This window comes from Salmo trutta, chromosome 16, assembly GCF_901001165.1.
Source record: "Salmo trutta chromosome 16, fSalTru1.1, whole genome shotgun sequence".
NCBI classification, from domain to species: domain Eukaryota; kingdom Metazoa; phylum Chordata; class Actinopteri; order Salmoniformes; family Salmonidae; genus Salmo; species Salmo trutta.
The window spans coordinates 50,698,836-50,724,393 of NC_042972.1; the positions used below are offsets into that span (position 1 = coordinate 50,698,836).

Genomic DNA, 25,558 nt, shown 5'->3' on the forward strand with positions numbered 1-25,558 from the left:
CGTTTTCATGTCTTTATTGAACACACAGTGTAAACATCCACAGTGCAGCATGGGAAAAGTATGTGAACCCTTGGTTTTAATAACTGGTTGACCTTCCTTTGGCGGCAATAACCTCAACATTTTCTGTAGTTGCAGATCAGACCTGCACAACGGTCAGGAGGAATTTTTGACAATTTTTGACAAAACCGTTTCAATTCAGCAATATTCTTGGGCTGTCTGATGTGAACCGCTCTCTTGACGTCATGCCACAGCATCTCAATCAGGTTGAGGTCAGGACTCTGACTGGTCCATATTTTCTTCTGTTGAAGTCATTCTGTTGTTGATTTACTTCTGTGTTTTGGGTCATTGTCCTGATGCATCACCCAACTTCTGTTGAGCTTCAATTGGCGGACACATAACCTTACATTCTCCTGCAAAATGTCTTGATAAACTTTCCGTCGATGATAGCAAACTGTCCAGGCCCTGGGGCAGCAAAGCAGCTCCAAACCATAATGCTCCCTTCACCATACTTTACAGTTGGGATGAGGTTTTGATGTTGGTGTGCTGTGCCTTTTTTTCTCCACACATAGTGGTGTGTGTTCCTTCCAAACAACTCAACTTTAGTTTAATCTGTCCACAGAATATTTTTGGAACATCCAGATGCTCTTTTGCAAACTGGACAGCAGTGGCTTCTTCCCTTGGTGTCCTCCCATGAACACCATTCATGTTTAGTGTTTTACGTATCATAGACTCAGAGATATCTGTAAGTCTTTAGATGACAGTCTAGGGTTCTTCTTAGTCTCATTGAGCATTCTGCGCTGTGCTCTTGCAGTTATCTTTGTAGGACGGCCACTCCTAGGGAGAGTAGCAACAGTGCTGAACTTTCTCCATTTATAGACCATTTTTCTTACCGTGGACTGATGAACATCAAGGCTTCTAGAGATACTTTTGTAACCCTTTCCAGCTTTATGCAAATCAACAATTCTTAATCTTGGGTCTTCTGAGATCTCTTTTGTTCGAGGCATGGTTCACATCAGGCAATGCTTCTTGTGAATAGCAAACTCTAATTTTGTGTGTTTTTTATAGGGCAGGGCAGCTCTAACCAACATCTCCAATCTCGTCTCAATGATCGTACTCCAAGTTAGCTGACTCCAATTCGTTTTTGGAGAAGTCATTAGCCTAGGGGTTCACATACTTTTTCCAACCTACACTGTGAATGTTTACAGTTTTTTTCCAACTGCTTACACGTTTTCAAAACTGTCTCCTTTTTTCCAAACTCTACACACAATTCCCAAAACTGCACACACAAAATGCCTCACATCTTCTTCAAAATGTAACACTGCATTCAAAATTCCATAAACACATGTCAGAATGAAGCATTTGCATCAAATGGCAAACACTGCTTTCATAATAGTAAATTTTTGAATATACCATGTAAACACTGTTGTTCTAAATCTAAAGCTCTTTGGTCTTTCATAGGCTTATATCTACATTTCAATACAATGTTCTACAGTGAAAGTAATCTGCTGAGAGGGGTAACAAGTACACTGTAAACACCAATGCAATGTAGAAACAGAAAATATTTATTAGGCCAAACATTACTGTTCTATACATATAGCATACAACAAAACCATAAACATATGTAAACTAAAAGTATATTCTTTAGAATACAGTAAAGAACACAATTGTGTGTGTGTGTGTGTGGGGGGGGGGGGGGGGGGGCAGTCACCAGTGGTACGCTTCATCTCTTCTCCGGGCTGGGTCTGGCCACAATACTTCATCCACATCACAAGATACGTTTTCTCTTGCCAAACATCGAAGGAAGTATCTCCTAGCATGGCGTATCCAACCTTGGACAGAGGCAACCTCTATGTCCCCACATGCGTCCTCCATTGCCTGGAGAAGCGGCATACAGGCATAGGGTTGGCGATCATACACTTTCTAGCGCCAGGCTGAGAAGAATTCCTCTATGGGATTTAGAAAGGGTGAATATGGGGGTAGGTACAAAACTACAAATTGTGGATGGGTGGCAAACCAGTTTTGGACCAGAACAGCCTGGTGAAAACTTACATTGTCCCGTAAAACCACAAATCTAGCAGGCTCCTGATCTGGATCAGGGACAAGCATTGTGTAAATTACATCCAGAAAAGTGAGCATATGGCCGGTGTTGTTCTGACCCAGTGTGGCATTGTGATGGAGGACCCCGTTTTGAGTGATGTCAGCACACAGTTATACCTATTTATAGGCCTATACTACAGTAAAGCAGTGATTGGTTAGTGATCAGTTAAGCAATTAGTGTTTGCACATGTGAGGAGTGTCTGTGTGACCTGGTGAATAAGTGTAGCATTTTGATTGGTTGTGTTTGGAAAAGGAAAGCAAGTCACTTCCTGTTTGATTTTTGTGTTTTAGGTAGAGAATTGTGTGTAGAGGTTTTGAAAAAAGTGTTTTAAGGCAATTGACAACTGAGTCAAAGGCTGAGAAATAGCTTATGGTTTTGGATATTTGGTGTGTAGTTTTGCACTTTGAGTGAGAGGTTTCAAAAATCGTGTGACATGAAAAGATTTTGTGTGTAAGCAGTTGGAAAAACTGTAAATTATGTATTCAATATTGACAAGAAAAATACAATAATTTGTGTGTTATTAGTTTAAGCACACTGTGTTTGTCTGTTGTTGTGACATAGATGAAGATCAGATCTAATTTCATGACCAATTTATGCAGAAATCCAGATAATTTCGATGGGTTCACATACTTTTTCTTGCCTCTGTAAAGTATTGACCATAAAAGGCCAGTAAACATATTATCACAGCATGGGCTGTTTTTTTTCTTCCTAAATTTTTTTGGGGGAAATGATGATCAATGCAGAAAGAATGTCACTCAAGAGCATGAATATCCATAAACAAAAGGCTTTATTTGACCTTTTTCCATTTTACAGTAACGGAGAGCTGAACTATCTTCCTCTATGGGCCCCTCTACCTCTCCTTTGTCCTTGCCCTCGGCCTCTTAATTGGTCCATTCTTGCAAACAGCAATTCAGATGTGACATCTTTTATGTATGAGTAAGGACTGACTGCTGATTGAACAATTGTGCATAGAAGTTTTGCACACGTGCAGAAGAGGTTCATATTCACATTCAGCAATTTGTAGGTCCCGTGTGGCTCAGTTGGTAGAGTATGGTGTTTGCAACGCCAGGGTTGTGGGTTTGATTCCCATGGGGGACCAGTATGAAAAAAAAAAAATGAAATGTATGCTTCACAACTGTAAGTCGCTCTGGATAAGAGCATCTGCTAAATGACTTAAATGTAAATGTATCAGCGGTGACCAGATCAAAGTTTATTTGTCACGTGCGCCGAATACAACAGTGAAATGCTTGCTTACAGGCTCTAACCAATAGTGCAAAATGTTTTCATTTTGTTTGTCATGATTTACTCAACTGAGTTTTGCGTCTCCTGTAGAGAGTTGTGTTTACTGTTTTGGCAAAATTGTGCTTAGCAATTGCATTGTGTGCTCATTAGGTTATGATGGAGATCAAGTGGACCCCAGTTTCAGTAAAAGTGTCTTGGCAATTGAGAATAATTGTAAGACTCTATTGGATCTTGCTTGTTATTCTATATGAACTGATTAGGAACTTTATTATGCTCTAATTTCCATGATCCTAAGTGTAATGTTGTATTACTGTTCATGTTGCAGCAAACATACAGCTTGGAGATCACCAGCTTGTTTAATGGGAATTCTGTCTTGTACCGTGCTGACTCCAATCACAAGGAGAGGCTTGTGAAGAGGTAAGTCCTGAACCATTGTGGTGAAACAAAGCTTTTGAGCCAGTAGAGACGCCATCACCATACCTTAGTCTGTCTTCTAATGTGGTAACGTGTGTGGGAAGACCTTGGCAACAGGGTTATGTCCAAGCCAAGCATCAACACACGCAGCAGCCCTGGTGTTTGTTAACAAGGCAATGGCAGGATGAGGTGTTTCCTCAAAAGTAAGGGAGTGCTGAGGGAGTCATCTCCACACTGTCACGTGCGTCAGTGGGCACTGCTGACTGAGATATGGCTCTTCCTAGTTTGTTGGCTTCCTGTGCTCCGTAAGGTGAGGAGCGAGATTGAGTAACTGTGAGCAATGCCCTTTTGGCTTGCCATGGCAGTACCTGTGTTGTCGAGGCACGCTCACAGCAAAACGCAAAACAACCCGAAGGCTGGAAATAAATTATGAAGTGACGCTCTTTCTTTCACTCACTCAGAGTCATTGGCACACAGAGAAGAATATGTATCCTCAGGTCCTTAACCCATCCCTGTGTTCATAAACACAGTTAGCGTTTCAGAGCTCTGAAACAGGACTTCTAGTATACACCAGCTTAACTTTGTAAAACGACAGCCAATTTCTTGGCTCTCCCCCTCTCCCCCATGTCTATCCTTTGTTCTTCCTGACACTCGCCCCCTCTACCTCTCTGAACCTGAACCTCCTTCCCCTTCCCTCTGTTCCTCCAGACACACAGCATATGTCTTTTTGGGCTTTGTGTTAACACCTCAGGCCCCGGAAAGCCCAGTGTTCAGCCCAGTGCCTGGCCTCAGGAAGCTAAGAGAAGACAGGGTGAAGCCAGGGGTAGAGGGTCGTTAGTGTGGACAGCAGGCCTCACTTGACAAATGCCCTATCCAGGAGTCACATCCTGGGATATCAGGCCCTGGCACCAACTCAGCTTCCTGTGTTTACAGGCCTGATGGGTTGTATGTATGGAGGACTGAGATCCAGATGATATGAAGAACCTTCCTTATGTATTTTGTCTGATGGCCATTTAGCTATAGGACACAGTCAGTGCAATGGCTGTGACTAGTCAGGAGCTGTTCTTTACCACTTTATACAGATGTAGGATCTCTTCTGTTGCTGAGAATTATCTTGCACTACAGGAATTGCAAACGTGTAGTGTATTCAAGGTTTAAAAAGGCTTCTAAAGTTGGTCATTTCCACTTTAAAATGTCAGACTTGATTTGCCATTATGAAAAATGTATCAGCCCCTACAAAAAAAAATATTAATTATAATCCACATAAAAAGTCACATTTCCTGTTGCTGCAGGATTATTTTGATTCTCTGGCAAACTGTCTCAAGCTATAGAACTTCTGATCTCTCTGAATTGCTATAATATACAGTACGTCCCATATTTCCTACTAGAGATAAAATCATCACTACTCATTGTTAAAACAATTCTTAGAAGTAAGAATGGAGAGCATTGTTTTAAGTCACCTAAACCACAAGGCTGGTGTTGATATGTGTATAATGGATTGTCTTGGCAGTGTGTCTGATGTGGTCAGTCAGGTGACCAATACACAGATCCCCCGACACCTGCACATTCTGGAGATTTTCCCTTCCTTCGCCAAGGACAAGGACTGGGGGATGTTTCCTCTCATCAGGTACCTGTTCAGATGATGTCATCAAGAGGAGACAGACCTGAGAGGCCCTAACAATAGAGCCGTACAGAGAACCACTGTATCAACCCTCCTATTCCAACCACACACTCCTGTCACTTCATAGTTATCTGCTCGAATCAAGTGCAGAAGGTACATCCAATACATTATATTGGTAAATTCAAACAAGCTGCTTTTGGATGTTGAAATTGAATATTTTTGCAAAGGGGTGGATTTCTAGAAGCTGCAATGTTGTGATAAATAAACAATAGCTTTCAACTTCTATTATCATACTCCTGTTATTTAAATAAGCAGGAAGAATGGCCTATTCTTTTATTTTATTGAATTACTGACCTCTGTAATGACCTGTTGTAATCACCTGTGATTGGTGATTAGCCCCTGTGTGTGTTGGGATCCAACCTGGTTCCCGCCAGCCTGTCTTTGTGATTCATAGAGATCAACCCGTGCTTTATCTGCCCATCAGCATCCATCACCATGTAAAATACAGGGGCTCTGAAGGAAATGGAGTACAGAGCAGGTGACTAATGATTATGATCTCCACACCTCACACCCTTGTCCTGTCTGTCCCCTCATACATAACCAGTTCAGCCCCTCAGCCTCCAGCCATGTCCTATTAGCCATGCACTGCAATGTTAGTTTCCGCATGCAATAGCAGAGTGAGGATCTCATGACACATTCACAAATAGTCATGGCCTCTAAACCTTCCAGCTGCATGCTGGACCCTATTCCAACTAAACTACTGAAGGAGCTACTTCCTGTGCTTGGTCCTCCTATGTTGAAGATAATAAACGGCTCACTATCCTCCGGATGTGTACCAAACTCACTAAAAGTGGCAGTAATAAACCCTCTCTTGAAAAAGCCAAAACTTGACCTGGAAAATGTTTTTAAAAACTATCGGTCTATATCAAATCTCCTGTTCCTCTCAAACATTTTAGAAAAAGCTGTTGCGCAGCAACTCACTGCCTTTCTGAAGAGAAATATTGTATCTGAAATGCTTCAGTCTGGTTTTAGACCCCATGTAAGTACTGAGACTGCACTCGTGAAGGTAGTAAATTACCTTTTAATAGTGTCAGACCAAGGCTCTGCATCTGTCCTCATGCTCCTAGAGCTTTTGATGCCATCGATCGCCACATTCTTCTGGAGAGATTGGAAACCCCAATTGCTCTACACGGACAAGTTCTTGCCTGGTTTAAATCTTATCTGTTGGAAATATATTAGTTTGTCTCTGTGGATGGTTTGTCCTCTGACAAATCAATTGTAAATTTTGGGGTTCCTCAAGGTTCCATTTTAGGACCACTATTGTTTTCACAATCTATTCTACTGCTTGGTGATGTCATTCGGAAACACAATGTCAACTTTCACTGCTATGTGAACGACACACAGCAGTACATTTTGGTGAAACATGCTGAAGCCCCAAAATGGCCTACCCTGGAAGCCTGTTTTTCAGACATAAGGAAGTGGATGGCGGCAAATGTTTTTACTTTTAAACTCGGACAAAACAGACATGCTAGTTCTAGGTGCCAAGAAACAAAGAGATCTGCTGTTTGATCTGACAAGCACTAAATTAACTTCAGTTAGTGCTAAATACTTTTGCTAGAATGTTCACTAGAATGTTCACTGTTATATCAAGTGTAATTTTCCTGTCTTATCTGGTGTCCTGTGTGAATTTAACTATGCTCCCTCCAATTATTTTTCTCTCTCTCCCTCTCTCCCTCCCATCCCGGAGGACCTGAGCCCTAGGACCATGCCTTAGGACTACCTGGCCTGATGACTCCTGGCTGTCCCCAGTCCACATGGTCATGCTGCTGCTCCAGTTTCAATTGTTCTGCCTGCTATGGAACCCTGACTTGTTCACCGGACGTGCTACCTTATCCGGGACCTGCTGTTTTTGACTCTCCCTCTCTTTCTCTCCCTCTCTACTGCACCTGCTATCTCGACCTCTGAATGCTCGGCAATGAAAAGCCAACTGACATTTACTCCTGAGGTGCTGACCTGTTGCACCCTCTATTACCACTGTGAATGTTTGAACAGAAAAATCTGGCCTTAATGGCCATGTACTCTTATAATCTCCACAGCCAGAAGAGTACTGGCCACCCCTCAGAGCCTGGTTCCTCTCTAGGTTTCTTCCTAGGTCCTGACCATTCTAGGGAGTTTTTCCAACCCCCGTGCTTCTACATCTGCATTGCTTGCTGTTTGGGGTTTTAGGCTGGGTTTCTGTACAGCACTTTATGACATCTGCTGATGTAAAAAGTGCTTTATAAATGCATTTGATTGATTGAGGAATCCAGTTTATTAATTCTAAATTATTGTTTGTGCATTGTGGAAAAATGTGCATTTTTTTTCAATAACTCTGGAAACAACATATCCCAAGGCCGCATTCCTAACAAAATAAATGCAAGGAAAATTCTACCGAAATTCCACCAACACATCTCTTGCCTCACTTGCGGGAGAAATACTTTAGACCATTGTTATTCTCCATTCCGAGATCAATACAAAGCCTTCCTTTGCCCGCTGAACCACCGCATTTAACCCCGGTAAAGTGTCTGGAAACCTGGACAATTACAAACAGACCACCTATGACCTCCACGAAACAATCTGTCACGACTTCCGCAGAAGTCGGCTCCTCTCCTTGTTCGGGCGGCGTTCGGTGGTCGATGTCACCGGCTTTCTAGCCGTCGCCGCTCCATTTTTCATGTATCCATTTGTTTTGTCTTGTTCCCTGCACACCTGGTTTTCATTCCCCAATCAATCTACATGTATTTATTCCTCTGTTCCCCATCATGTCTTTGTGTAGGATTGTTTGTGTTACGTGTGTATTTGTTGACGCGCCAGACTAGCTTGTTTTTTCCGTGTTATTTTCACAAAGATGTTTATTGTTAAACATAATTCTGGTGACTGTTTTGCGCGTTTTGCACTTTCGCCTCAATAAAGTGTGCGCCTGTTCACAAATCTCTGCTCTCCTGCACCTGACTTCGCTACCAGTACGCACACACCTTGATACAATCAAAGAAGCATAAAAACTGTACAGGGACAAATGGAGTCACAATTCAATGGATCAGATATACAACATGTGGTAGGGACTTCAGACAATCACGGATTATAAAGGGAAAACCAGCCACGTCGCGGACACAGATGCCTCAATGCCAGAAAAGCTAAACACCTTATTCACCTGCTTCGAGGAAAACAACACAGAACCGCTGACGTGGGCCCCCACTGCTCACGAGGACTGCGGGCTCCCGATCTCTATAGCCGACATGAGAAGGATCTTCAAGCATGTTAATCCTCAGAAGGCTGCAGGCCCAAACGGCATACCAAGCCGTGTCCTCAGAGGATGTACAGACCAGTTGGCTGGAATGTTGCGTCAAGATGGCCACCATTGTTCCTGTATCCAAGCAAGCCAAGGAAACTGAACTAAAAGACTTTCGTCCCATCATCATGAAGTGCTTTGAAAGTCAAGGACTGTAATCACCTCCAACATACCAGACACCCTTGATCCACTACAATTTGCATACCACCCAAACAGATACACAGACAACGTGATCGCCGTTGCTCTGCTCACTTCCCTATCCCACCTGGGCAAGAGGAATACCTATATAAGAATGCTGTTTATCGACTACAGTTTAGCTTTTAATACCATAGTGCCCACCAAGCTTGTCATTAAGCCCGGGGCCTTGGGTCTGAACTCCTCCCTGTGCAACTAGATCCTAGATTTCCTGACGGGCCGACGCCAGATGGTGCAACAACACCTCTGCCACGCTGATCCTCAACACCGCAGAGGTGTGTGCTCAGCCCCTCCTGTAGTCCCTGTTCACCCATGACTGCATGTCCATCCAACTGAATCATCAAGTTTGCTGACGACACGACAGTTTTAGGCCTGATTACTAAGAACGACGAGACAGCCAACAGGGAGGAGATTAGAGCCATGGCGGAGTGATGGCAGGAAAATAGCCTCTCTTTCAACATCAACAAAACAAAGGAGCTTATCAGGGACCGTGCCAAAGTGGATATGGTCAAAAACTTCAAGTTCCTTGGCGTGCAGATCTCTGAGGACCTGAAATGGCCTCGCCACACTGATATCATGGTGAAAAACCTCAGGCAGCTGAAGAAATTTGGCATGGCCCCATTCTAAAGATGCACCATTGAGAGCATTTTGTCAGGCTGCATCACCACCTGGTACAGCAACTGCTCCGCCCTCAACCACATAATTATCCAGAGGGTGGTGCGGGCATGCTGCCTGCCCTCCAGCCTGCCCTCTAGCACCCGGTGTCAAAGGAAGGCCAAAAACATAATTAAGGACCTTAGCCACCCGAACCACGGACTGTTCACTCGGGACCGACCGACAGACAGAGACAGTACAGGTCCATCAGAGCTAAGACAGAGAGACTAAAGAACAGCTTATATTACCAGTCTATCAGACTGTTGAACAGCTTACATTACCATTTCATCAGACTGTTGAACAGCCATCACTAGCCGTGTACCTGGTGATTCACTCTCACTGACAACAAAACACACACAGAAGCAATCACACACACTCAAATACACACACGGCCAATGCTGCTGTCCCACGCTATGGAGACAATGAACCAGTGGTCACTTCCTGTTTCACACTGTGTATTTAAATACTGTATCCCCAACACAGCACATCATAATATTTATACTAATGTACATTGTATTTTAGTTACGCACCATATGTTTATTATACACTGCATTCTTGACATGGCTTACTCCAATATATCTACTGCTGTACGTATGTTCTTACTTTATTTATTTTGTATTTATTTTTTATAAGGGGTGGATCAGCTTTAATATTGCGGATAGATTGTTGCTTCCATCAATGTAATTGTCTGCATCATTTCCAATCCCCCATATATGTTTTTGGTTAATATATATATATGTCTATATACATACATACACACCCATATACATACAGTTGAAGTCGGAAGTTTACATACACCTTAGCCAAATACATTTAAACTCAGTTTTTCCCAATTCCTGACATTTAATCCTAGTACAAATTCCCTGTCTAAGGTCAGTTAGAATCACCACTTTATTTGAAGAATGTGAAATGTCAGCATAGTAGTAGAGAGAATGATTTATTTCAGCTTTTATTTCTTTCATCACATTCCCAGTGGGTCAGAAGTTTACATACACTCAATTGGTATTTGGTAGCATTGCCTTTAAATTGTTTAACTTGGGTCAAACGTTTCGGGTAGCCTTCCACAAGCTTCCCACAATAAGTTGGGTGAATTTTGGCCCATTCCTTCTGACAGAGCTGGTGTAACTGAGTCAGGTTTGTAGGCCTCCTTGCACGCACATGCTTTTTCAGTTCTGCCCACAAATTTTAAATAGGATTGAGGTCAGGGCTTTGTGAAGGTCACTCCAATATTTTGACTTTGTTGTCCTTATGCCATTTTGCCACAACTTTGGAAGTATGCTTGGGGTCATTGTCCATTTGGAAGACCCATTTGAGACCAAGCTTTAACTTCCTGACTGATGTCTTGAGATGTTGCTTCAATGTATACACATAATTTTGCTTTCTCATGATGCCCTCTATTTTGTGAAGTGCACCAGTCCCTCCTGCAGCAAAGCACCCCCACAACATGATGCTGCCACCCCCATGCTTCACGGTTGGGATGGTGTTCCTCAGCTTGCAAGCCTCCCCCTTTTTCCTCCAAACATAACGATGGTCAACTATAGTTTGTTAACAAGAAATTTGTGGAGTGGTTGAAAAACAAGTTTTAATGACTCCAACCTAATTGTATGTAAACTTCCAACTTCAACTGTACATACATATACACACTTGTTTTTAGAATATACCTTTATTATTTCCCGCAAACCCTACCACCCCTCCCCCAATTGGAGTAAACTAATAAACAATACCACTTAGGCTTCTACCTTCAGTTTATACATACTATACACATTTTACAGACACAATCTATTTCACATTAGTTATATTTTGTTTGTTTTTAGTCCTGGCCTTCCTCTGTTTCTGATTTATATTTGTAACTCTGCTATTTGCCAACATTTCTGAACTTATATACATTTTACATTTGTTTTACATGTTTTACATTTGTTATCTTGTTGTTATTAGTCCCACCCTTCATCTCCATTCAACCCCTCCCATCTATCTCTTAACACCATCGATTTTGGATTTCTATTTGCCATATATTTTTCAACTGTGCTATGATGCTTCACAAAAGGACTGAACCTTTCTATTCTCATAGCTTCTACGGATTGTAAATTAAAGATACACATTTTTGCAAAAATAATTATTATATTATTGATCGATTGACTATGGCTTTTCCAATCACCCACACATATCATTCCTAGCGGATTTGGGTAAATTCTCCCAGTGTACATACGTATAGATTGCATTTGATTACTGCTAAAGTGCTATTTGGGTTGTTAATTGTCACGTCCTGACCAGTAAAAGGGGTTATTTGTTATTGTAGTTTGGTCAGGGCGTGGCAGGTGGTGTTTTTCTGTGTGTTTTGGGGTTTTGGGGTTATATTCTATGTCCTTTTTTCTATGTTTTGTATTTCTTTGTTTTGGCCTGGTATGGCTCTCAATCAGGGACAGCCGTACTTCGTTGTCGCTGATTGGGAGCCATACTTAGGTAGCCTGTTTTCCTTTGGGTTTTGTGGGTGATTAATTTCTGTTTAGTGTTACCTGACAGAACTGTTTTGGCTGTCGTTCGTTTCTTGTTTTGTTTAAAGTGTTCCATTAAAATATTATGATGGGCACTAACCACGCTGCGCCTTGGTCTACTCTTTCAGACGGCCGTTACATTAATCAAATTCATCCCGCCATTCTTGAGTTCTTGACAAAAAAATCTAAATAATGATCTTACATCTTACTGCATTGTTAGGATCTAGTAACATAAGCATTTGGCTACACCCGCTATAACACCTGCTGAACTGTGTACGCGACCAATAAACTTTGATTTGACCAGTGCGAGTCATAACTCACTGAAATTGACCCACATAGAACATCTGGAAACAGAGAAGCGCGGAGAGATGAAGTAACACATTACTCCCCTAAACTGTCCAAAAATAAACCCAGTCCCCTTGCAGAGGAGTGATTGAAGCGGTTGTAGGGGATCTCTCCGCTAGACCGTGATTTAGAGAGATGCATCTCCTTCTGGCCTCTGCCTGGCAAGCCTTGATTACTTCATTATCTGTTCTTATCAACTTGGGCCTTGGGTAATGCCAAGTGACAGATGCTGAGGCAATGTTTGCAAACATCATCAGATTTGCGTGCAGGTCTTGACTGTGTTTGGGAAGTTGTGCTGTGAGGATATGCCAGGGCATATGGATTAGATGAGTTGGCCCAGGCCTGCTGGGTTGGGCTGGAGTCTGCTGTACTGGTTCGGACTAGTCAGAGCCTCGGCCCCCTGGTCAGCTTTTTGCTGGAATATTGAGGGTCGGATGAGTAGAGGCTCACTGAATCTGTCACCAGCTGCCCAGTCCAACAACCAACCATCCCCTCCACACACACACACACACACACACACACACACACACACACACACACACACACACACACACACACACACACACACACACACACACACACACACACACACACACACACACACACACACACACACACACACACACACACAAACACAGAAACCCCAGGGGGACCCAGGCCATGAGCTCATCAACCAATGCGGCAGGAGGCTGTGAGCAGGCCTTCCTCTCTTTCCTCAGAGGTAAACATCTTATTCCTGGTCTCGCTCCCTCTGGGATCTAAGATCAGTCTCTCTCTGTGGAGACCTACCCAGCACTAGGTCTCACATGCACATGGAGTAATCTCTTTCAAACTAAGCCCCCAGATGGACAGACGGATAGATCTGTAGGTCTATTCTGAAATACACTACTTTGCTACATAGGCCTATGTTTAGGGATTTGATTAGATTTTGTTCATTAGGTGACTGATTGAGAAAGAAAATGTGCTTCTCTGCTTCTTTCCTTTTGTTTCTAGATTCCAATAAATTAATTGATGTGTTCATGTAGTAAATGTAATAAAATCTTTTTAAGCTATTTAAGGGCTCTGTTCAATCTGTATCGCGGAAATTCTGCGATACAGAGTGATTTAAATTTAAAGGCAATGTTCACGCATTAGAGGAGATTGCATTCACGGTAAACACTGCAGATGTCGGCTTAATAGGAAATTACCTTTACATTTCTAGCGTGCCTCAGCGATACAGATTGAATAACCCTAAGTGTGTGGCTACATTAAACACCGTACATGTATATGACTGTTTTGACAACTTGTTTTTAGAAGGCTGCACATTTACAGGGCTACTCCCTTTAGATCTAAGCAGCATCATGCCTTCCTCATCATCTTAAATAAGCATGCCCCACTCAAGAAATTTAGAACCAGGAACAGATATAGCCCTTGGTTCTCTCCAGACCTGACTGCCCTTAACCAACATAAAAACATCCTGTGGCATTCTGCATTAGCATCGAACAGCCCCCGTGATATGCAACTTTTCAGGGAAGTTAGAAACCAATATACACAGGCAGTTAGAAAAGCCAAGGCTAGCTTTTTCAAGCAAAAAGTTGCTTCCTGCAACAAAAACTCAAAAATGTTCTGGGACACTGTAAAGTCCATGGAGAATAAGAGCACCTCCTCCCAGCTGCCCACTGCACTGAGGATAGGAAACTCTGTCACCACCGATAAATCCACTATAATTGAACATTTCAATAAGCATTTTTCTACGGCTGGCCATGCTTTCCACCTGGCTACCCCTACCCCGGTCAACAGCACTGCACCCCCCACAGCAACTCGCCCAAGCCTTCCCCATTTCTCCTTCTCCCAAATCCAGTCAGCTGCAAAATCTGGACCCCTACAAATCAGCCGGGCTAGACAATCTGGACCCTTTCTTTCTAAAATGATCTGCCAAAATGTTTGCAACCCCTATTACTAGCCTGTTCAACCTCTCTTTCATATCGTCTGAGATTCCCAAAGATTCGAAAGCAGCTGCGGTCATCCCCCTCTTCAAAGGTGGGGACACTCTTGACCCAAACTGCTACAGACCTATATCTATCTTACCCTGCCTTTCTAAGGTCTTCGAAAGCCAAGTCAACAAACAGACTACCGACCATTTCGAATCCCACCGCACCTTCTCCCCTATGCAATCTGGTTTCAGACCTGGTCATGGGTGCACCTCAGCCACGCTCAAGGTCCTAAACAATATCTTAACCGCCATTGATAAGAAACAATACTGTGCAGCCGTATTCATTGACCTGGCCAAGGCTTTCGACCCTGTCAATCACCACATCCTCATCAGCAAACTCAATAGTCTTGGTTTCTCAAATGATTGCCTCGCCTGGTTCACCAACTACTTCTCTGATAGAGTTCAGTGTGTCAAATCGGAGGGCCTGTTGTCCGGACCTCTGGCAGTCTCTATGGGGGTGCCACAGGGTTCAATTCTTGGGCCGACTCTCTTCTCTGTATACATCAATGATGTCGCTCTTGCTGCTGGCGAGTCTCTGATCCACCTCTACGCAGACGACACCTTTCTGTATACTTCTGGCCCTTCTTTGGACACTGTGTTAACAACCCTCCAGACGAGCTTCAATGCCATACAACTCTCCTTCCATGACCTCCAACTGCTCTTAAATACAAGTAAAACTAAATGCATGCTCTTCAACCGATCGTCACTACTCTGGACGGTTCTGACTTAGAATATGTGGACAACTACAAATACCTAGGTGTCTGGTTAGACTGTAAACTCTTCTTCCAGACTCACATCAAACATCTCCAATCCAAAGTTAAATCTAGAATTGGCTTCCTATTTCGCAACAAAGCATCCTTCACTCATGCTGCCAAATATACCCTCGTAAAACTGACCATCCTACCGATCCTCGACTTCGGCGATGTAATTTACAAAATAGCCTCCAATACCCTATTCAATAAATTGGATGCAGTCTATCACAGTGCCATCCGTTTTGTCACCAAAGCCCCATATACTACCCACCACTGCGACCTGTACGCTCTCGTTGGTTAACCCACACTTCATACTCTTCGCCAAACCCACTGGCTCCAGGTCATCTACAAGACCCTGCTAGGTAAAGTCCCCCCTTATCTCAGCTCGCTGGTCACCATAGCAGCACCCACCTGTAGCACGCGCTCCAGCAGGTATATCTCACTGGTCACCCCCAAAGCCAATTCCTCATTCTGCCGCCTTTCCTTCCAGTTCTCTGCTGCCAATGACTAGAACGAACTACAAAAATCTCTGAAACTGGAAACACATCTCCCTCACTAGCTTTAAGCACCAGCTGTCAGAGCAGCTCACAGATTACTGCACCTGTACATAGCCCATCTATAATTTAGCCCAAACAACTACCTCTTCCCCTACTGTATTTATTTATTGATTTATTTTGCTCCTTTGCACCCCATTATTTCTATTTCTACTTTGCACTTTCTTCCACTGCAAATCTACCATTCCAGTGTTTTACTTGCTATATTGTATGTACTTCACCACCATGGCCTTTTTTGCCTTTACCTCCATTATCTCACCTCATTTGTTCACATTGTATATATACTTTTCTACTGTATTATTGACTGTATGTTTGTTTTACTCCATGTGTAACTCTGTGTTGTTGTATGTGTCAAACTGCTTTGCTTTATCTTGGCCAGGTCGCAATTGTAAATGAGAACTTGTTCTCAACTTGCCTACCTTTTTTTTTTTTTTTTGACACATCTAAGCCTTCTTTACACCTTGCGCTAACATGGTAGTTTCGTGATCTGATCAATATGATCCGATCCCTATCTGATCAAGTTTGTCGCATCTACACATTGTATTAAAAGTTGTCTGTTATCCATCCACTGTGTCCACTTTGTGACCAGATTACCTAATGCCCCCCTGTGTGCAAATTATTTAACAGATATTAATTCAAAATAATATGATTGTATTTATTTTAAGACAATTACTGATGCCTTAAGTCAGCGGTACTACCTGTCAATGATTTTAGAGGCCGGTATAATGATGATTTAAATAGTTTGACCATCCAGACCTGTTTTCACTTAATTGCTATCCAGAGACCATGTGTGCCTGACTACCTCCAGAATATCAGATCATTATGTGTATTTTAATCACCTACATCCGTCTAAAAATGTGGGCACAATCAAAATGTGGACAATATCAGGACAAAGGGTGCATGTTAGCACCAGGTATAAACGGGGCTTAACAACCCACAATTGGAAATATCATTTTCACCTTCCCATCTGACAGTAGTAGAAACACAATACAGTAACACCCATCCTGCTATTTGTATTCAAATAGGCAGGTATTCAAAGGCAAGATATCTGACTGCCACCATGTTGGTCAGTTGACAGGTCATTTAAAGAATGTGCTAGAGTGTTTATACCAAGATGTAATCGAGATTGTCACTACCTTTTTTAGAGCTGAACCTAAACCTAAGCATGCATTATTATTTCAATAGTCATTTAAAGAATGTGCTAGAGTGTTTATTCCAAGATGTAATCGTCACTACCTTTTTTAGAGCTGAACCTAAACCTAAGCATGCATTATTATTTCAATAGTCATTTAAGAATAAAACTTGTAAGTTAATAATTATTGCAGTCAACACTTTTCCCCTTTTCAATAAAAAAACTTTATTATTGTAACAATTTCAACATTATTTCCACATAAAGCGCATATAAAAATAAAATAACATTAATCTGTGGTAGGAGTCCGTAGCTGTAACATCACTCAGATCAGATGTACCCGATAATGTCATTACATATGATAGGTTGTCGGCTGCCTGTCTTCATGAGAGCGTTGAACTGGTAGAAGTCCGTCCCCAGTTCATGCAGGCCTGTGTGGGATTGGTGAAAGAAGGGTTTGCGTGGCTGGAAGCCCACAGGGCAGGACATGCGTTTCGGGGCTGCCGCGGCCCTACTGACCCTGGTGGAGTCTGCTGGTCTGGCCCTCATCTCCACGCTTTTTGACATCCCCGCCAGCTTCCTCCTCATGTTGACCAGGAGGTCCTTGGCCAGGCGCCGGCCTGCGTGGGGCTTGAGTTCTGCTGGCTCAGGACACTCTGGCAGATCCATCCAGTTCTTAATGAGGTCAGCGAAGCTGTTGTCCCCCAGCACCAGGGGCTGTCTGTTCCTGCTGCGGCTCAGCAGTGACGTGGTCCAGTCCTCCGGGTCGCTGCTTGCCTCAAATGACGTCCAGCGCTCCAGACAAGCGTCCGACGTGGACTTGGGCCGGATCCGGTCGGCAGAGCCCACTCCCCGGTTGGTTCGGAGGCAGGCGGAGTTAGACACCCGTACGTTCCTGGTCCTCCTGAGCACCACGCCCTCATCCTGCCAGGACGCCTCTGAGTAGCCTGAGTCAAACTCCAGACTCTTCTCACTGCTAGGGGAGCTCTGCATCAGCCGCTCCTGCCCTTCCTCCTCCACCTCTTCTTCCTCCTCCACGGGGCTGGCCAGGCAGCAAGCTGAGTCATAGGTGCTGGCCTCGCTGGCCTCAGAGATGGGTCTACGGAGGCGCGTCAGGCGCTCCCGCTGCTGCGTTCCCTGCTGGCAAACGCGCGTCATGGCGTAGGAATGGCCGGAGGGCTCGCTGAGCGGCCTTTTCATGTGTTTCAGATCCTGCAAGGACCTCATCATGTACTGCATCTGGTCCACCAGACAGTCTCCAGAGTCCCGCAGACACAGCTAGAAAGACAGGGAGAGAGATATAACAGGTTGGTTACTGACAGACTGAACACTGACTCCTCCATACATGGTTTAAGGACATTTCAGAAGAAAATGTGTAACAGAGCACTTCTACAGAAACAAATTCACAGTTCACTTTAACTGAATGTCAAGGTTAGTCCACCCCCATCCAAGTTCTTATTAGAACTATGCCATCCACCAACTCCTGGTCCAAAAGCTTAAGTAGTTTCCTGTGCTTCTACCCAGCACTGCACCAAGATTCTAATCAGTTGAGATCACACTCTGCAGCCGTACCACCACCACATATCAAGTCAGACATTCCACCCAAACCTCAGAGCAGCTTTATGGAGAAGCTTCTCAGCGGCATGCTCTGAGTTTATTAGAATATGGCTTGTGGGAACAGGATGTACAGGGAAACACTCGCTGCTTCTTTCGGTTGGACAAACTAGAGACATTTTAGAGGCGCTCAGTATTACACATCCTTTACTACACACAAGAATCACAGGATGCCTTCGGGATTAGCCCATATTGTCCAGCAGGAAATGACATCACCGTTCTGGAATTACACAATGGGAGTGAGAAACCCTATGTATGAATCATATCAAAGTCATCACCAAATCATCTGAAATATAGAAATCTGAATGACACAGTCTGAATGACACAAGTTCCCATGGCATTCAGTTACATTACAACAATATTCTCAGGATGTCTTAACAATTAAATCTACATTTCAAATGGGTGAACATCAAGTAATGTAAAAGGGGAGGGGAAAACAAAACAGAAACCACAACCAAACAGAATGTGCCTAGTGTGGTTTGGGAACCACCACTGAATCCATCTTATCACATCAAGGTTAAAAGGTGACAAGGCAACACCTCAAGATCAATCCCATTCACTCGGGTGTTGTAGCGAACAGAACACAGGTTACTGTATGCACAGGACATTTCTTGTTAAAAAAAGATTTCCCGCTGTACTACAAATCACCACAAATAACAGCTTTAGAATGATGTCATTTGTTAAACTTTCATTTGTAATAATCCTCCAAGGTTTTTCCATGTTTTGTAGCATGCTTGTGTAGCATGCTTGTGTTTGCTACCTCCCAACCCTCATCCGTCTTAGGCCAGAGTGCTGTTTGGAGGCACAGTGAGGAGACCAAATCAGCAGAGACGATGCCCTGATGTTATCACAGCTGTGGGAACTTAACCATTTGGCTGTAGAAGAGAGCTCTGTTTGACAGAGTGAGACAGGGCCTTGGAGGCGCATTAACACTGAAAGGTCTGCCATGTGCATTGTCCTTCACAATAGTGTGGAGGTCTGACTCATCCAGCTCAATACAATACCCCGAAGGGCTTGGGTGATAGAAATTGTGCCCTAAATCGAATCTCGGAGAGAATCTGAAAGAGGGCACATAAATATGTTGCACATTTCCATAAAGGATTTACCTCGTTTTTTTACCCAAAAGGCTCAGACTTTTCTGTTTCCATCTGCACGTGTCTCATGGCTCTGGTGGACCCGCTCTAACTTGGGACCAAAGCCAGGCCACCGGTACTTTTAAGCTTTCATTTACCTAACAATGGTTCACTATGAACTTCAACACCTTCTCACAAAGCAACTGTTTTGATGACGCAGAGGTTGTTGATTCTGCTCTTCACAAGTCCCCACTGTCAGCCCTAGATATGGAAACCCAATTTCCCTAGCATAACATTATAGTATAGTATAGTGTAACACTGGTGTTACAGTCGAAAAGCAGCAAAACTGTACCCTGCAGCCTTCCATTACTGTGGTGTTATTAAACACCGGTAGAGAGCACCAGTCAGTCATTGGTTAACGCAAGAGATAATGCTCCAAGGCCAAATCGGAGGGCCTGTTGTCCGGACTCTCCGGCAGTCTCTATGGGGGTGCCACAGGGTTCAATTCTCGGGCCGACTCTCTTCTCTGTATACATCAATGATGTCGCTCTTGCTGCTGGTGAGTCTCTGATCCACCTCTACGCAGACGACACCATTCTGTATACTTCTGGCCCTTCTTTGGACATTGTGTTAACTAACCTCCAGACGAGCTTCAATGCCATACAACTCTCCTTCCGTGGCCTCCAACTGCTCTTAAATGCAAGTAAAACTAAATGCATGCTCTTCAACCGATCGCTGCCCGCACCTGCCTGCCTGTCCAGCATCACTACTCTGGACGGTTCTGACTTAGAATATGTGGACAACTACAAATACCTAGGTGTCTGGTTACTGTAAACTCTCCTTCCAGACTCACATTAAGCATCTCCAATCCAAAATAAAATCTAGAATCGGCTTCCTATTTCGCAACAAAGCATCCTTCACTCATGCTGCCAAACATACCCTCGTAAAACTGATCATCCTACCGATCCTCGATTTCGGCGATGTCATTTACAAAATAGCCTACAACACTCTACTCAACAAACTGGATGCAGTCTATCACAGTGCAATGCGTTTTGTCACCAAAGCCCCATATACTACCCACCACTGCGACCTGCACGCTCTCGTTGGCTGGCCCTCGCTTCATACTCGTCGCCAACCCCACTGGCTCCAGGTCATCTACAAGTTTCTGCTAGGTAAAGCCCCGCCTTATCTCAGCTCACTGGTCACCATAGCAGCACCCACCCTTTAGCATGCGCTGCAGCAGGTATATTTCACTGGTCACCCCCAAAGCCAATTCCTCCTTCGTCCGCCTTTCCTTCCAGTTCTCTGCTGCCAATGACTGGAAAAAATCTCTGAAGCTGGAGACTCATATCTCCCTCACTAGCTTAAATCACCAGCTGTCAGAGCAGCTCACAGATCACTGCACCTGTACATAGCCCATCTGTAAATAGCCCATCCAACTACCTCATCCCCACACTGTATTTATTTATTTATCTTGCTCCTTTGCACCCCAGTATCTCTACTTGCAAATTCATCTGTTGCACATCTATCACGCCAGTGTTTAATTGCTATATTGTAATTACTTCGCCACCATGGCCTATTTATTGCCTTACCTCCCTTATCTTACCTCATTTGCACACACTGTATATAGACTTTTTCTACTGTATTATTGACTGTATGTTTGTTTATTCCATGTGTAACTCTGTGTTGTTGTATGTGTCGAACTGCTTTGCTTTATCTTGGCCAGGTCGCAGTTGTAAATGAGAACTTGTTCTCAACTAGCCTACCTGGTTAAATAAAGGTGAAATAAATTACAAATAAAGTAAAAAAGGCCATATCTGTGCTACAGGAAAGACTCAGAAGGAAGGACTTCACACATATGATGGAGGGAGGCATGTACAGAAATGATATTGACATGTCTATGACATTATTGATCCTTGATTAATCATCAATAACACATATATAACGCACCAATGAATATGTCTATTGCAAGTAACCAGCTAAAATATATTCTGATTTCCAGACATTTGCAACTGCATCTGCCAGAAATGACTAAGTAGCCTATGGAAAAAGTAAGCAATAAACAAGACAGTATTTCTCAAGAAAAGTTCGTTAAGAAAATGGATTTAGGCCTTAAAGTTCAAATGGAATAATTACAAGAGTTTGTAATCTTTCCAATACAATTATTCTCAGCTGCTCTGTATTGTCTAACTGTCATAGGAGGGTCGTAAAGTTATAAGCGCCGACCATTTGGTTTTGTTTACCACAACATTCAGCCGCTCAATATAATAACCTCCCCGTCTCTTCTGTACAACTGTTAGGAAGAAATATATAGGCACTTCACACAAAATAACATATACAATCATCTACAAATAACAATCTGGAAATGTTACAAAATAAACGTACCATTGCTCTTGTCGTGTCTGATTGTATGAATTCCAAATTGATTACTTTATCCTGCAAAAAGACAATAATTATTCAGCATACAAAATGATGTTCTCTAGCGCTAAAGTTGCCTTGCCTATAGGATGCATTTCTCTAGATCAGGCTACTTACATCGGGTGAATAATTGACTTCTCTAATAGAACAATTAATCCAAAGCGGTTGCAACTTTCTCAGTAGGTCCGATGTCCACTCAACGCCTCTCAGACAGAAGAGTGCATGTGGTTGTAGGGCCGGCCGTGTACTTTGTGAGCGCAGTCTCTTTCCACGCAGCCAGTTAACGGCGCGCATCACAGAATGCGCCAATAGCAACGCGCCTGAAATACGACCCAACACATAAACACCGCGTCAAAACATTTCCCCACACCTGAGAAGTTCTGCTGTATTATGCGCGGAATTAAAACAATTGCCAGGACTACACTGGTGGGATTTCAGTCATGTGTCAATCATGGACGAGACGATGTTTTTTATTATTTGTCTCAGACTGGGCAAAGAGACACATAGGAGTACCTAACTATATTGTTTGATGTTTTTTCGATTACAATAGGCTGTTAGCCTACATAGGCCAACATACAGTTTTGGATTTAGGCTTCTTCACCTATGTGCAACTTTTAGTTCAAAGTTGCCGTAAAACGCGCATGATGCTTTGTTGAAAAATGTCTAGACCTACCTAGTTTATGTAATCAGTTGCATTTCACTATAGAGAAATAATAAGAAAAACCTTTCATTTCCAACAGTGAATAAAGGGCTCTTCTCGTGTGGATGCAGTTAGGCTACATTTGATTTGAAGCACATAGAGGCGTGTAGCACCACCTGACGGATTGTTCTGGAACGGCACACAGCTTGAACACTCAAACTACCCCCATCCTATTTTACCTGAGCGCCTGGTACCCTGGGCTGTTGGGAGTCCAATGTTTTCCCAATGCCTACACCATTCGCTGCATTCTTTACGTAATGGAAGTTTTGCCGTGCAAATGCTGGAGCTGGACTGTTACATTGTCCCCAATCAATTTATTGGAACGAGCAAGACTGCACATCACAGTCTGTATAGGCTTAGGCAGATCATGTGCATAGCTGCACATTTGAATGTACAAGCCACCCCATCACCCTCCATTGTCTGTTCCTCATGCATATGAATACTCCATGTAATTGGGGGATGAAGCATTGTTGGCACTGTTGGTACATTCTCATTTACATTTGTGTACATTAGGATGGATGTGCAATGTTTACCTTATGGGGATGTTCTACTTACCTTTAAGACCCTAATTAAATCTGATTAGCATTGCTATGCCATATTCAAAATGGCATTCTTACAGCGGAATCTGTAGATAGGCCATATTATTCTAGAGACACACCAGGAGAATGGTAATTGAGGTGATCCAAACTTTATTTAAATGAAACAATAGTAGGACTTTTAAAGCATTTGAAATATTTGCCAAAACACTATCATTGTTCATTTCTTTCTTATCATTGTGATATATTATGTTACCTCTTTATCAGTCGTGTGTGAATACTATAGGAGTAGAAATAGCCCTAATTCACACTATGGAGAAAGCAAGTCTCTAGATGTAACAGGTGTATACATACATCAAGGCACAAACATACTGCAAAAGACATGGGATGAAAACAAAATATACTAATGTTAGGAGCATACGTATTCAATATTGTTTAAAAAAAATCTCAAAGGTTTTTAAATTTGATACTTTTTTTCTTGACTTTTTGTAATTATTTTCGAAGGAATGTTACATTGTGACGATTAAAGAAGTACAGCTATGATCATCAACGGACAGTCCATGTGTAATGATAAGTGATATGATACAGCATACAACGTTTGTTTGTTATGTAAATATTAGCAAAACTGTTCCTCTCAATTCATGTTCTCTCTCCATGCTTGTTTCCCTTTAAAAAAAAAAGCTTTATGCAATTGAAAGTTTCATAAAATGACATCTATTAAAGTAAAGTGAATGTAAAGGATATAAAACTTTTTTTTCCCTATTTTTCTAACCTCGGATAATACTTATAAAACAACAAAGAAAGAAGCAAAAAAATGATACATCTGAGATCAAATTCAGACTTGGCAGAAAAAAAAGAGACCCCTTTCAAATTAAATATCTTACGTACAACGAAAATAAACAAACATACACAAGAGGGAGAGGAGGACATGACAGTTGAGAATAAGTGATCATTGGAATAATTCTGCAAGGCTTTTTCTCCCAACTTCTCAGTTTGTTGTTTGTTTCCATATAGAAAAGCAGGAGTTTTCAGGAACGGTACAGTCTGTCTGTGACGGTGGTGTGTCTGTCCACTCTATCCCCAAGGCAGCAGACTCATTGAATAAGCACTCCTGGCGAAGAGAGGCAAGAAGAGTCAGCTAGCCCAGACATGGCAGAGCAAATATGTATTAAATATGAGATGTGCAGTTTGTGTATGTATGGTAATGAGAAAGGGAAACGTTTAACATGTAAGACATGCAGGGGGTCTATCTATGATGTACTGCTGAGCCAATTTAACCATCAGAAAACAAATCATACATCATGTACAGTTGAAGTCGGAAGTTTACATACACCTTAGCCAAATACATTTAAACTCCGTTTTTCACAATTCCTGACACTTAATCCTAGTAAAAATTCCCTGTTTTAGGTCAGTTAGGATCACCATTTTATTTGAAGAATGTGAAATGTCAGAATAATAGTAGAGAGAATAATTTATTTACACTTTTATTTCTTTCATCACATTCCCAGTGGGTCAGAAGTTCACATACACTCAATTAATATTTGGTAGCATTTCCTTTAAATTGTTAAACTTAGGTCAAACATTTCAGGTAACCTTCCACAAGCTTCCCACAATAAGTTGGGTGAATTTTGGCCCATTCCTCCTGACAGAGCTGGTGTAACTGAGTCAGGTTTGAAGGCCTCCTTGCTCACACATGCTTTTTCAGTTCTGCCCACACATTTTCTATAGGATTGAGGTCAGGGCTTTGTGATGGCCACTCCAATACCTTGACTTTGTTGTCCTTAAGCCATTTTGCCACAACTTTGGAAGTATGCTTGGGGTCATTGTCCATTTGGAAGACCCATTTGCGACCAAGCTTTAACTTCCTGACTGATGTCTTAAGACATTGCTTCAATATATCCACATCATTTTGCTTCCTCATGATGCCATCTATTTTATGAAGTGCACCAGTACCTCCTGCAACAAAGCACACCCACAACATGATGCTGCCACCCCTGGGCTTCATGGTTGGGATGGTGTTCTTCGGCTTGCAAGCATCACCCTTTTTCCTCCAAACATAACAATGGTCATTATGGCCAAACAGTTCTATTTTTGTTTCATCAGACCAGAGGACATTTCTCCAAAAAGTACGATCTTTGTCCCCATGTGCAGTTGCAAACCGTAGTCTGGATTTTTTTATGGCGGTTTTGGAGCAGTGGCTTCTTCCTTGCTGAGCGGCCTTTCAGGTTATGTCGATATAGGACTCGTTTTACTCTGGATATAGATACTTTTGTACCTCCTCCAGCATCTTCACATGGTCCTTTGCAGTTGTTCTGGGATTGATTTGCACTTTTCGCACCAAAGAACGTTAATCTCTAGGAGATAGAACGCATCTCCTTCCTGAGCAGTATGACGGCTGCGTGGTCCCATGGTGTTTATACT

The 25,558-nt window shown here is 42.7% G+C and overlaps 2 protein-coding genes across 2 annotated transcripts in view; both read right to left on the bottom strand.

The window, feature by feature from the left end:
- Nucleotides 1-16,999: 16,999 nt before the first annotated feature.
- Nucleotides 17,000-22,156, bottom strand: LOC115150973 (PAK4-inhibitor inka2). The gene is made up of 3 exons (XM_029694848.1): nt 22,019-22,156; nt 21,869-21,919; nt 17,000-18,074 (listed from the first exon to the last, which is right to left on the bottom strand). The coding sequence occupies exons 2-3, from the start codon at nt 21,869-21,871 to the stop codon at nt 17,127-17,129; spliced, it is 951 nt and encodes a 316-aa protein (XP_029550708.1). The 5' UTR covers nt 21,872-21,919; nt 22,019-22,156; the 3' UTR covers nt 17,000-17,126.
- A 1,117-nt stretch (nt 22,157-23,273) lies between these two features.
- Nucleotides 23,274-25,558, bottom strand: part of LOC115150976 (guanine nucleotide-binding protein G(i) subunit alpha-2) — a 191,608-nt gene continuing 189,323 nt past the window's right edge. Inside the window, exon 9 of the mRNA XM_029694853.1 lies at nt 23,274-24,248. The gene's annotated coding sequence lies outside the window, so the exon portion shown is untranslated. The remainder of the gene's footprint in view (nt 24,249-25,558) is intronic.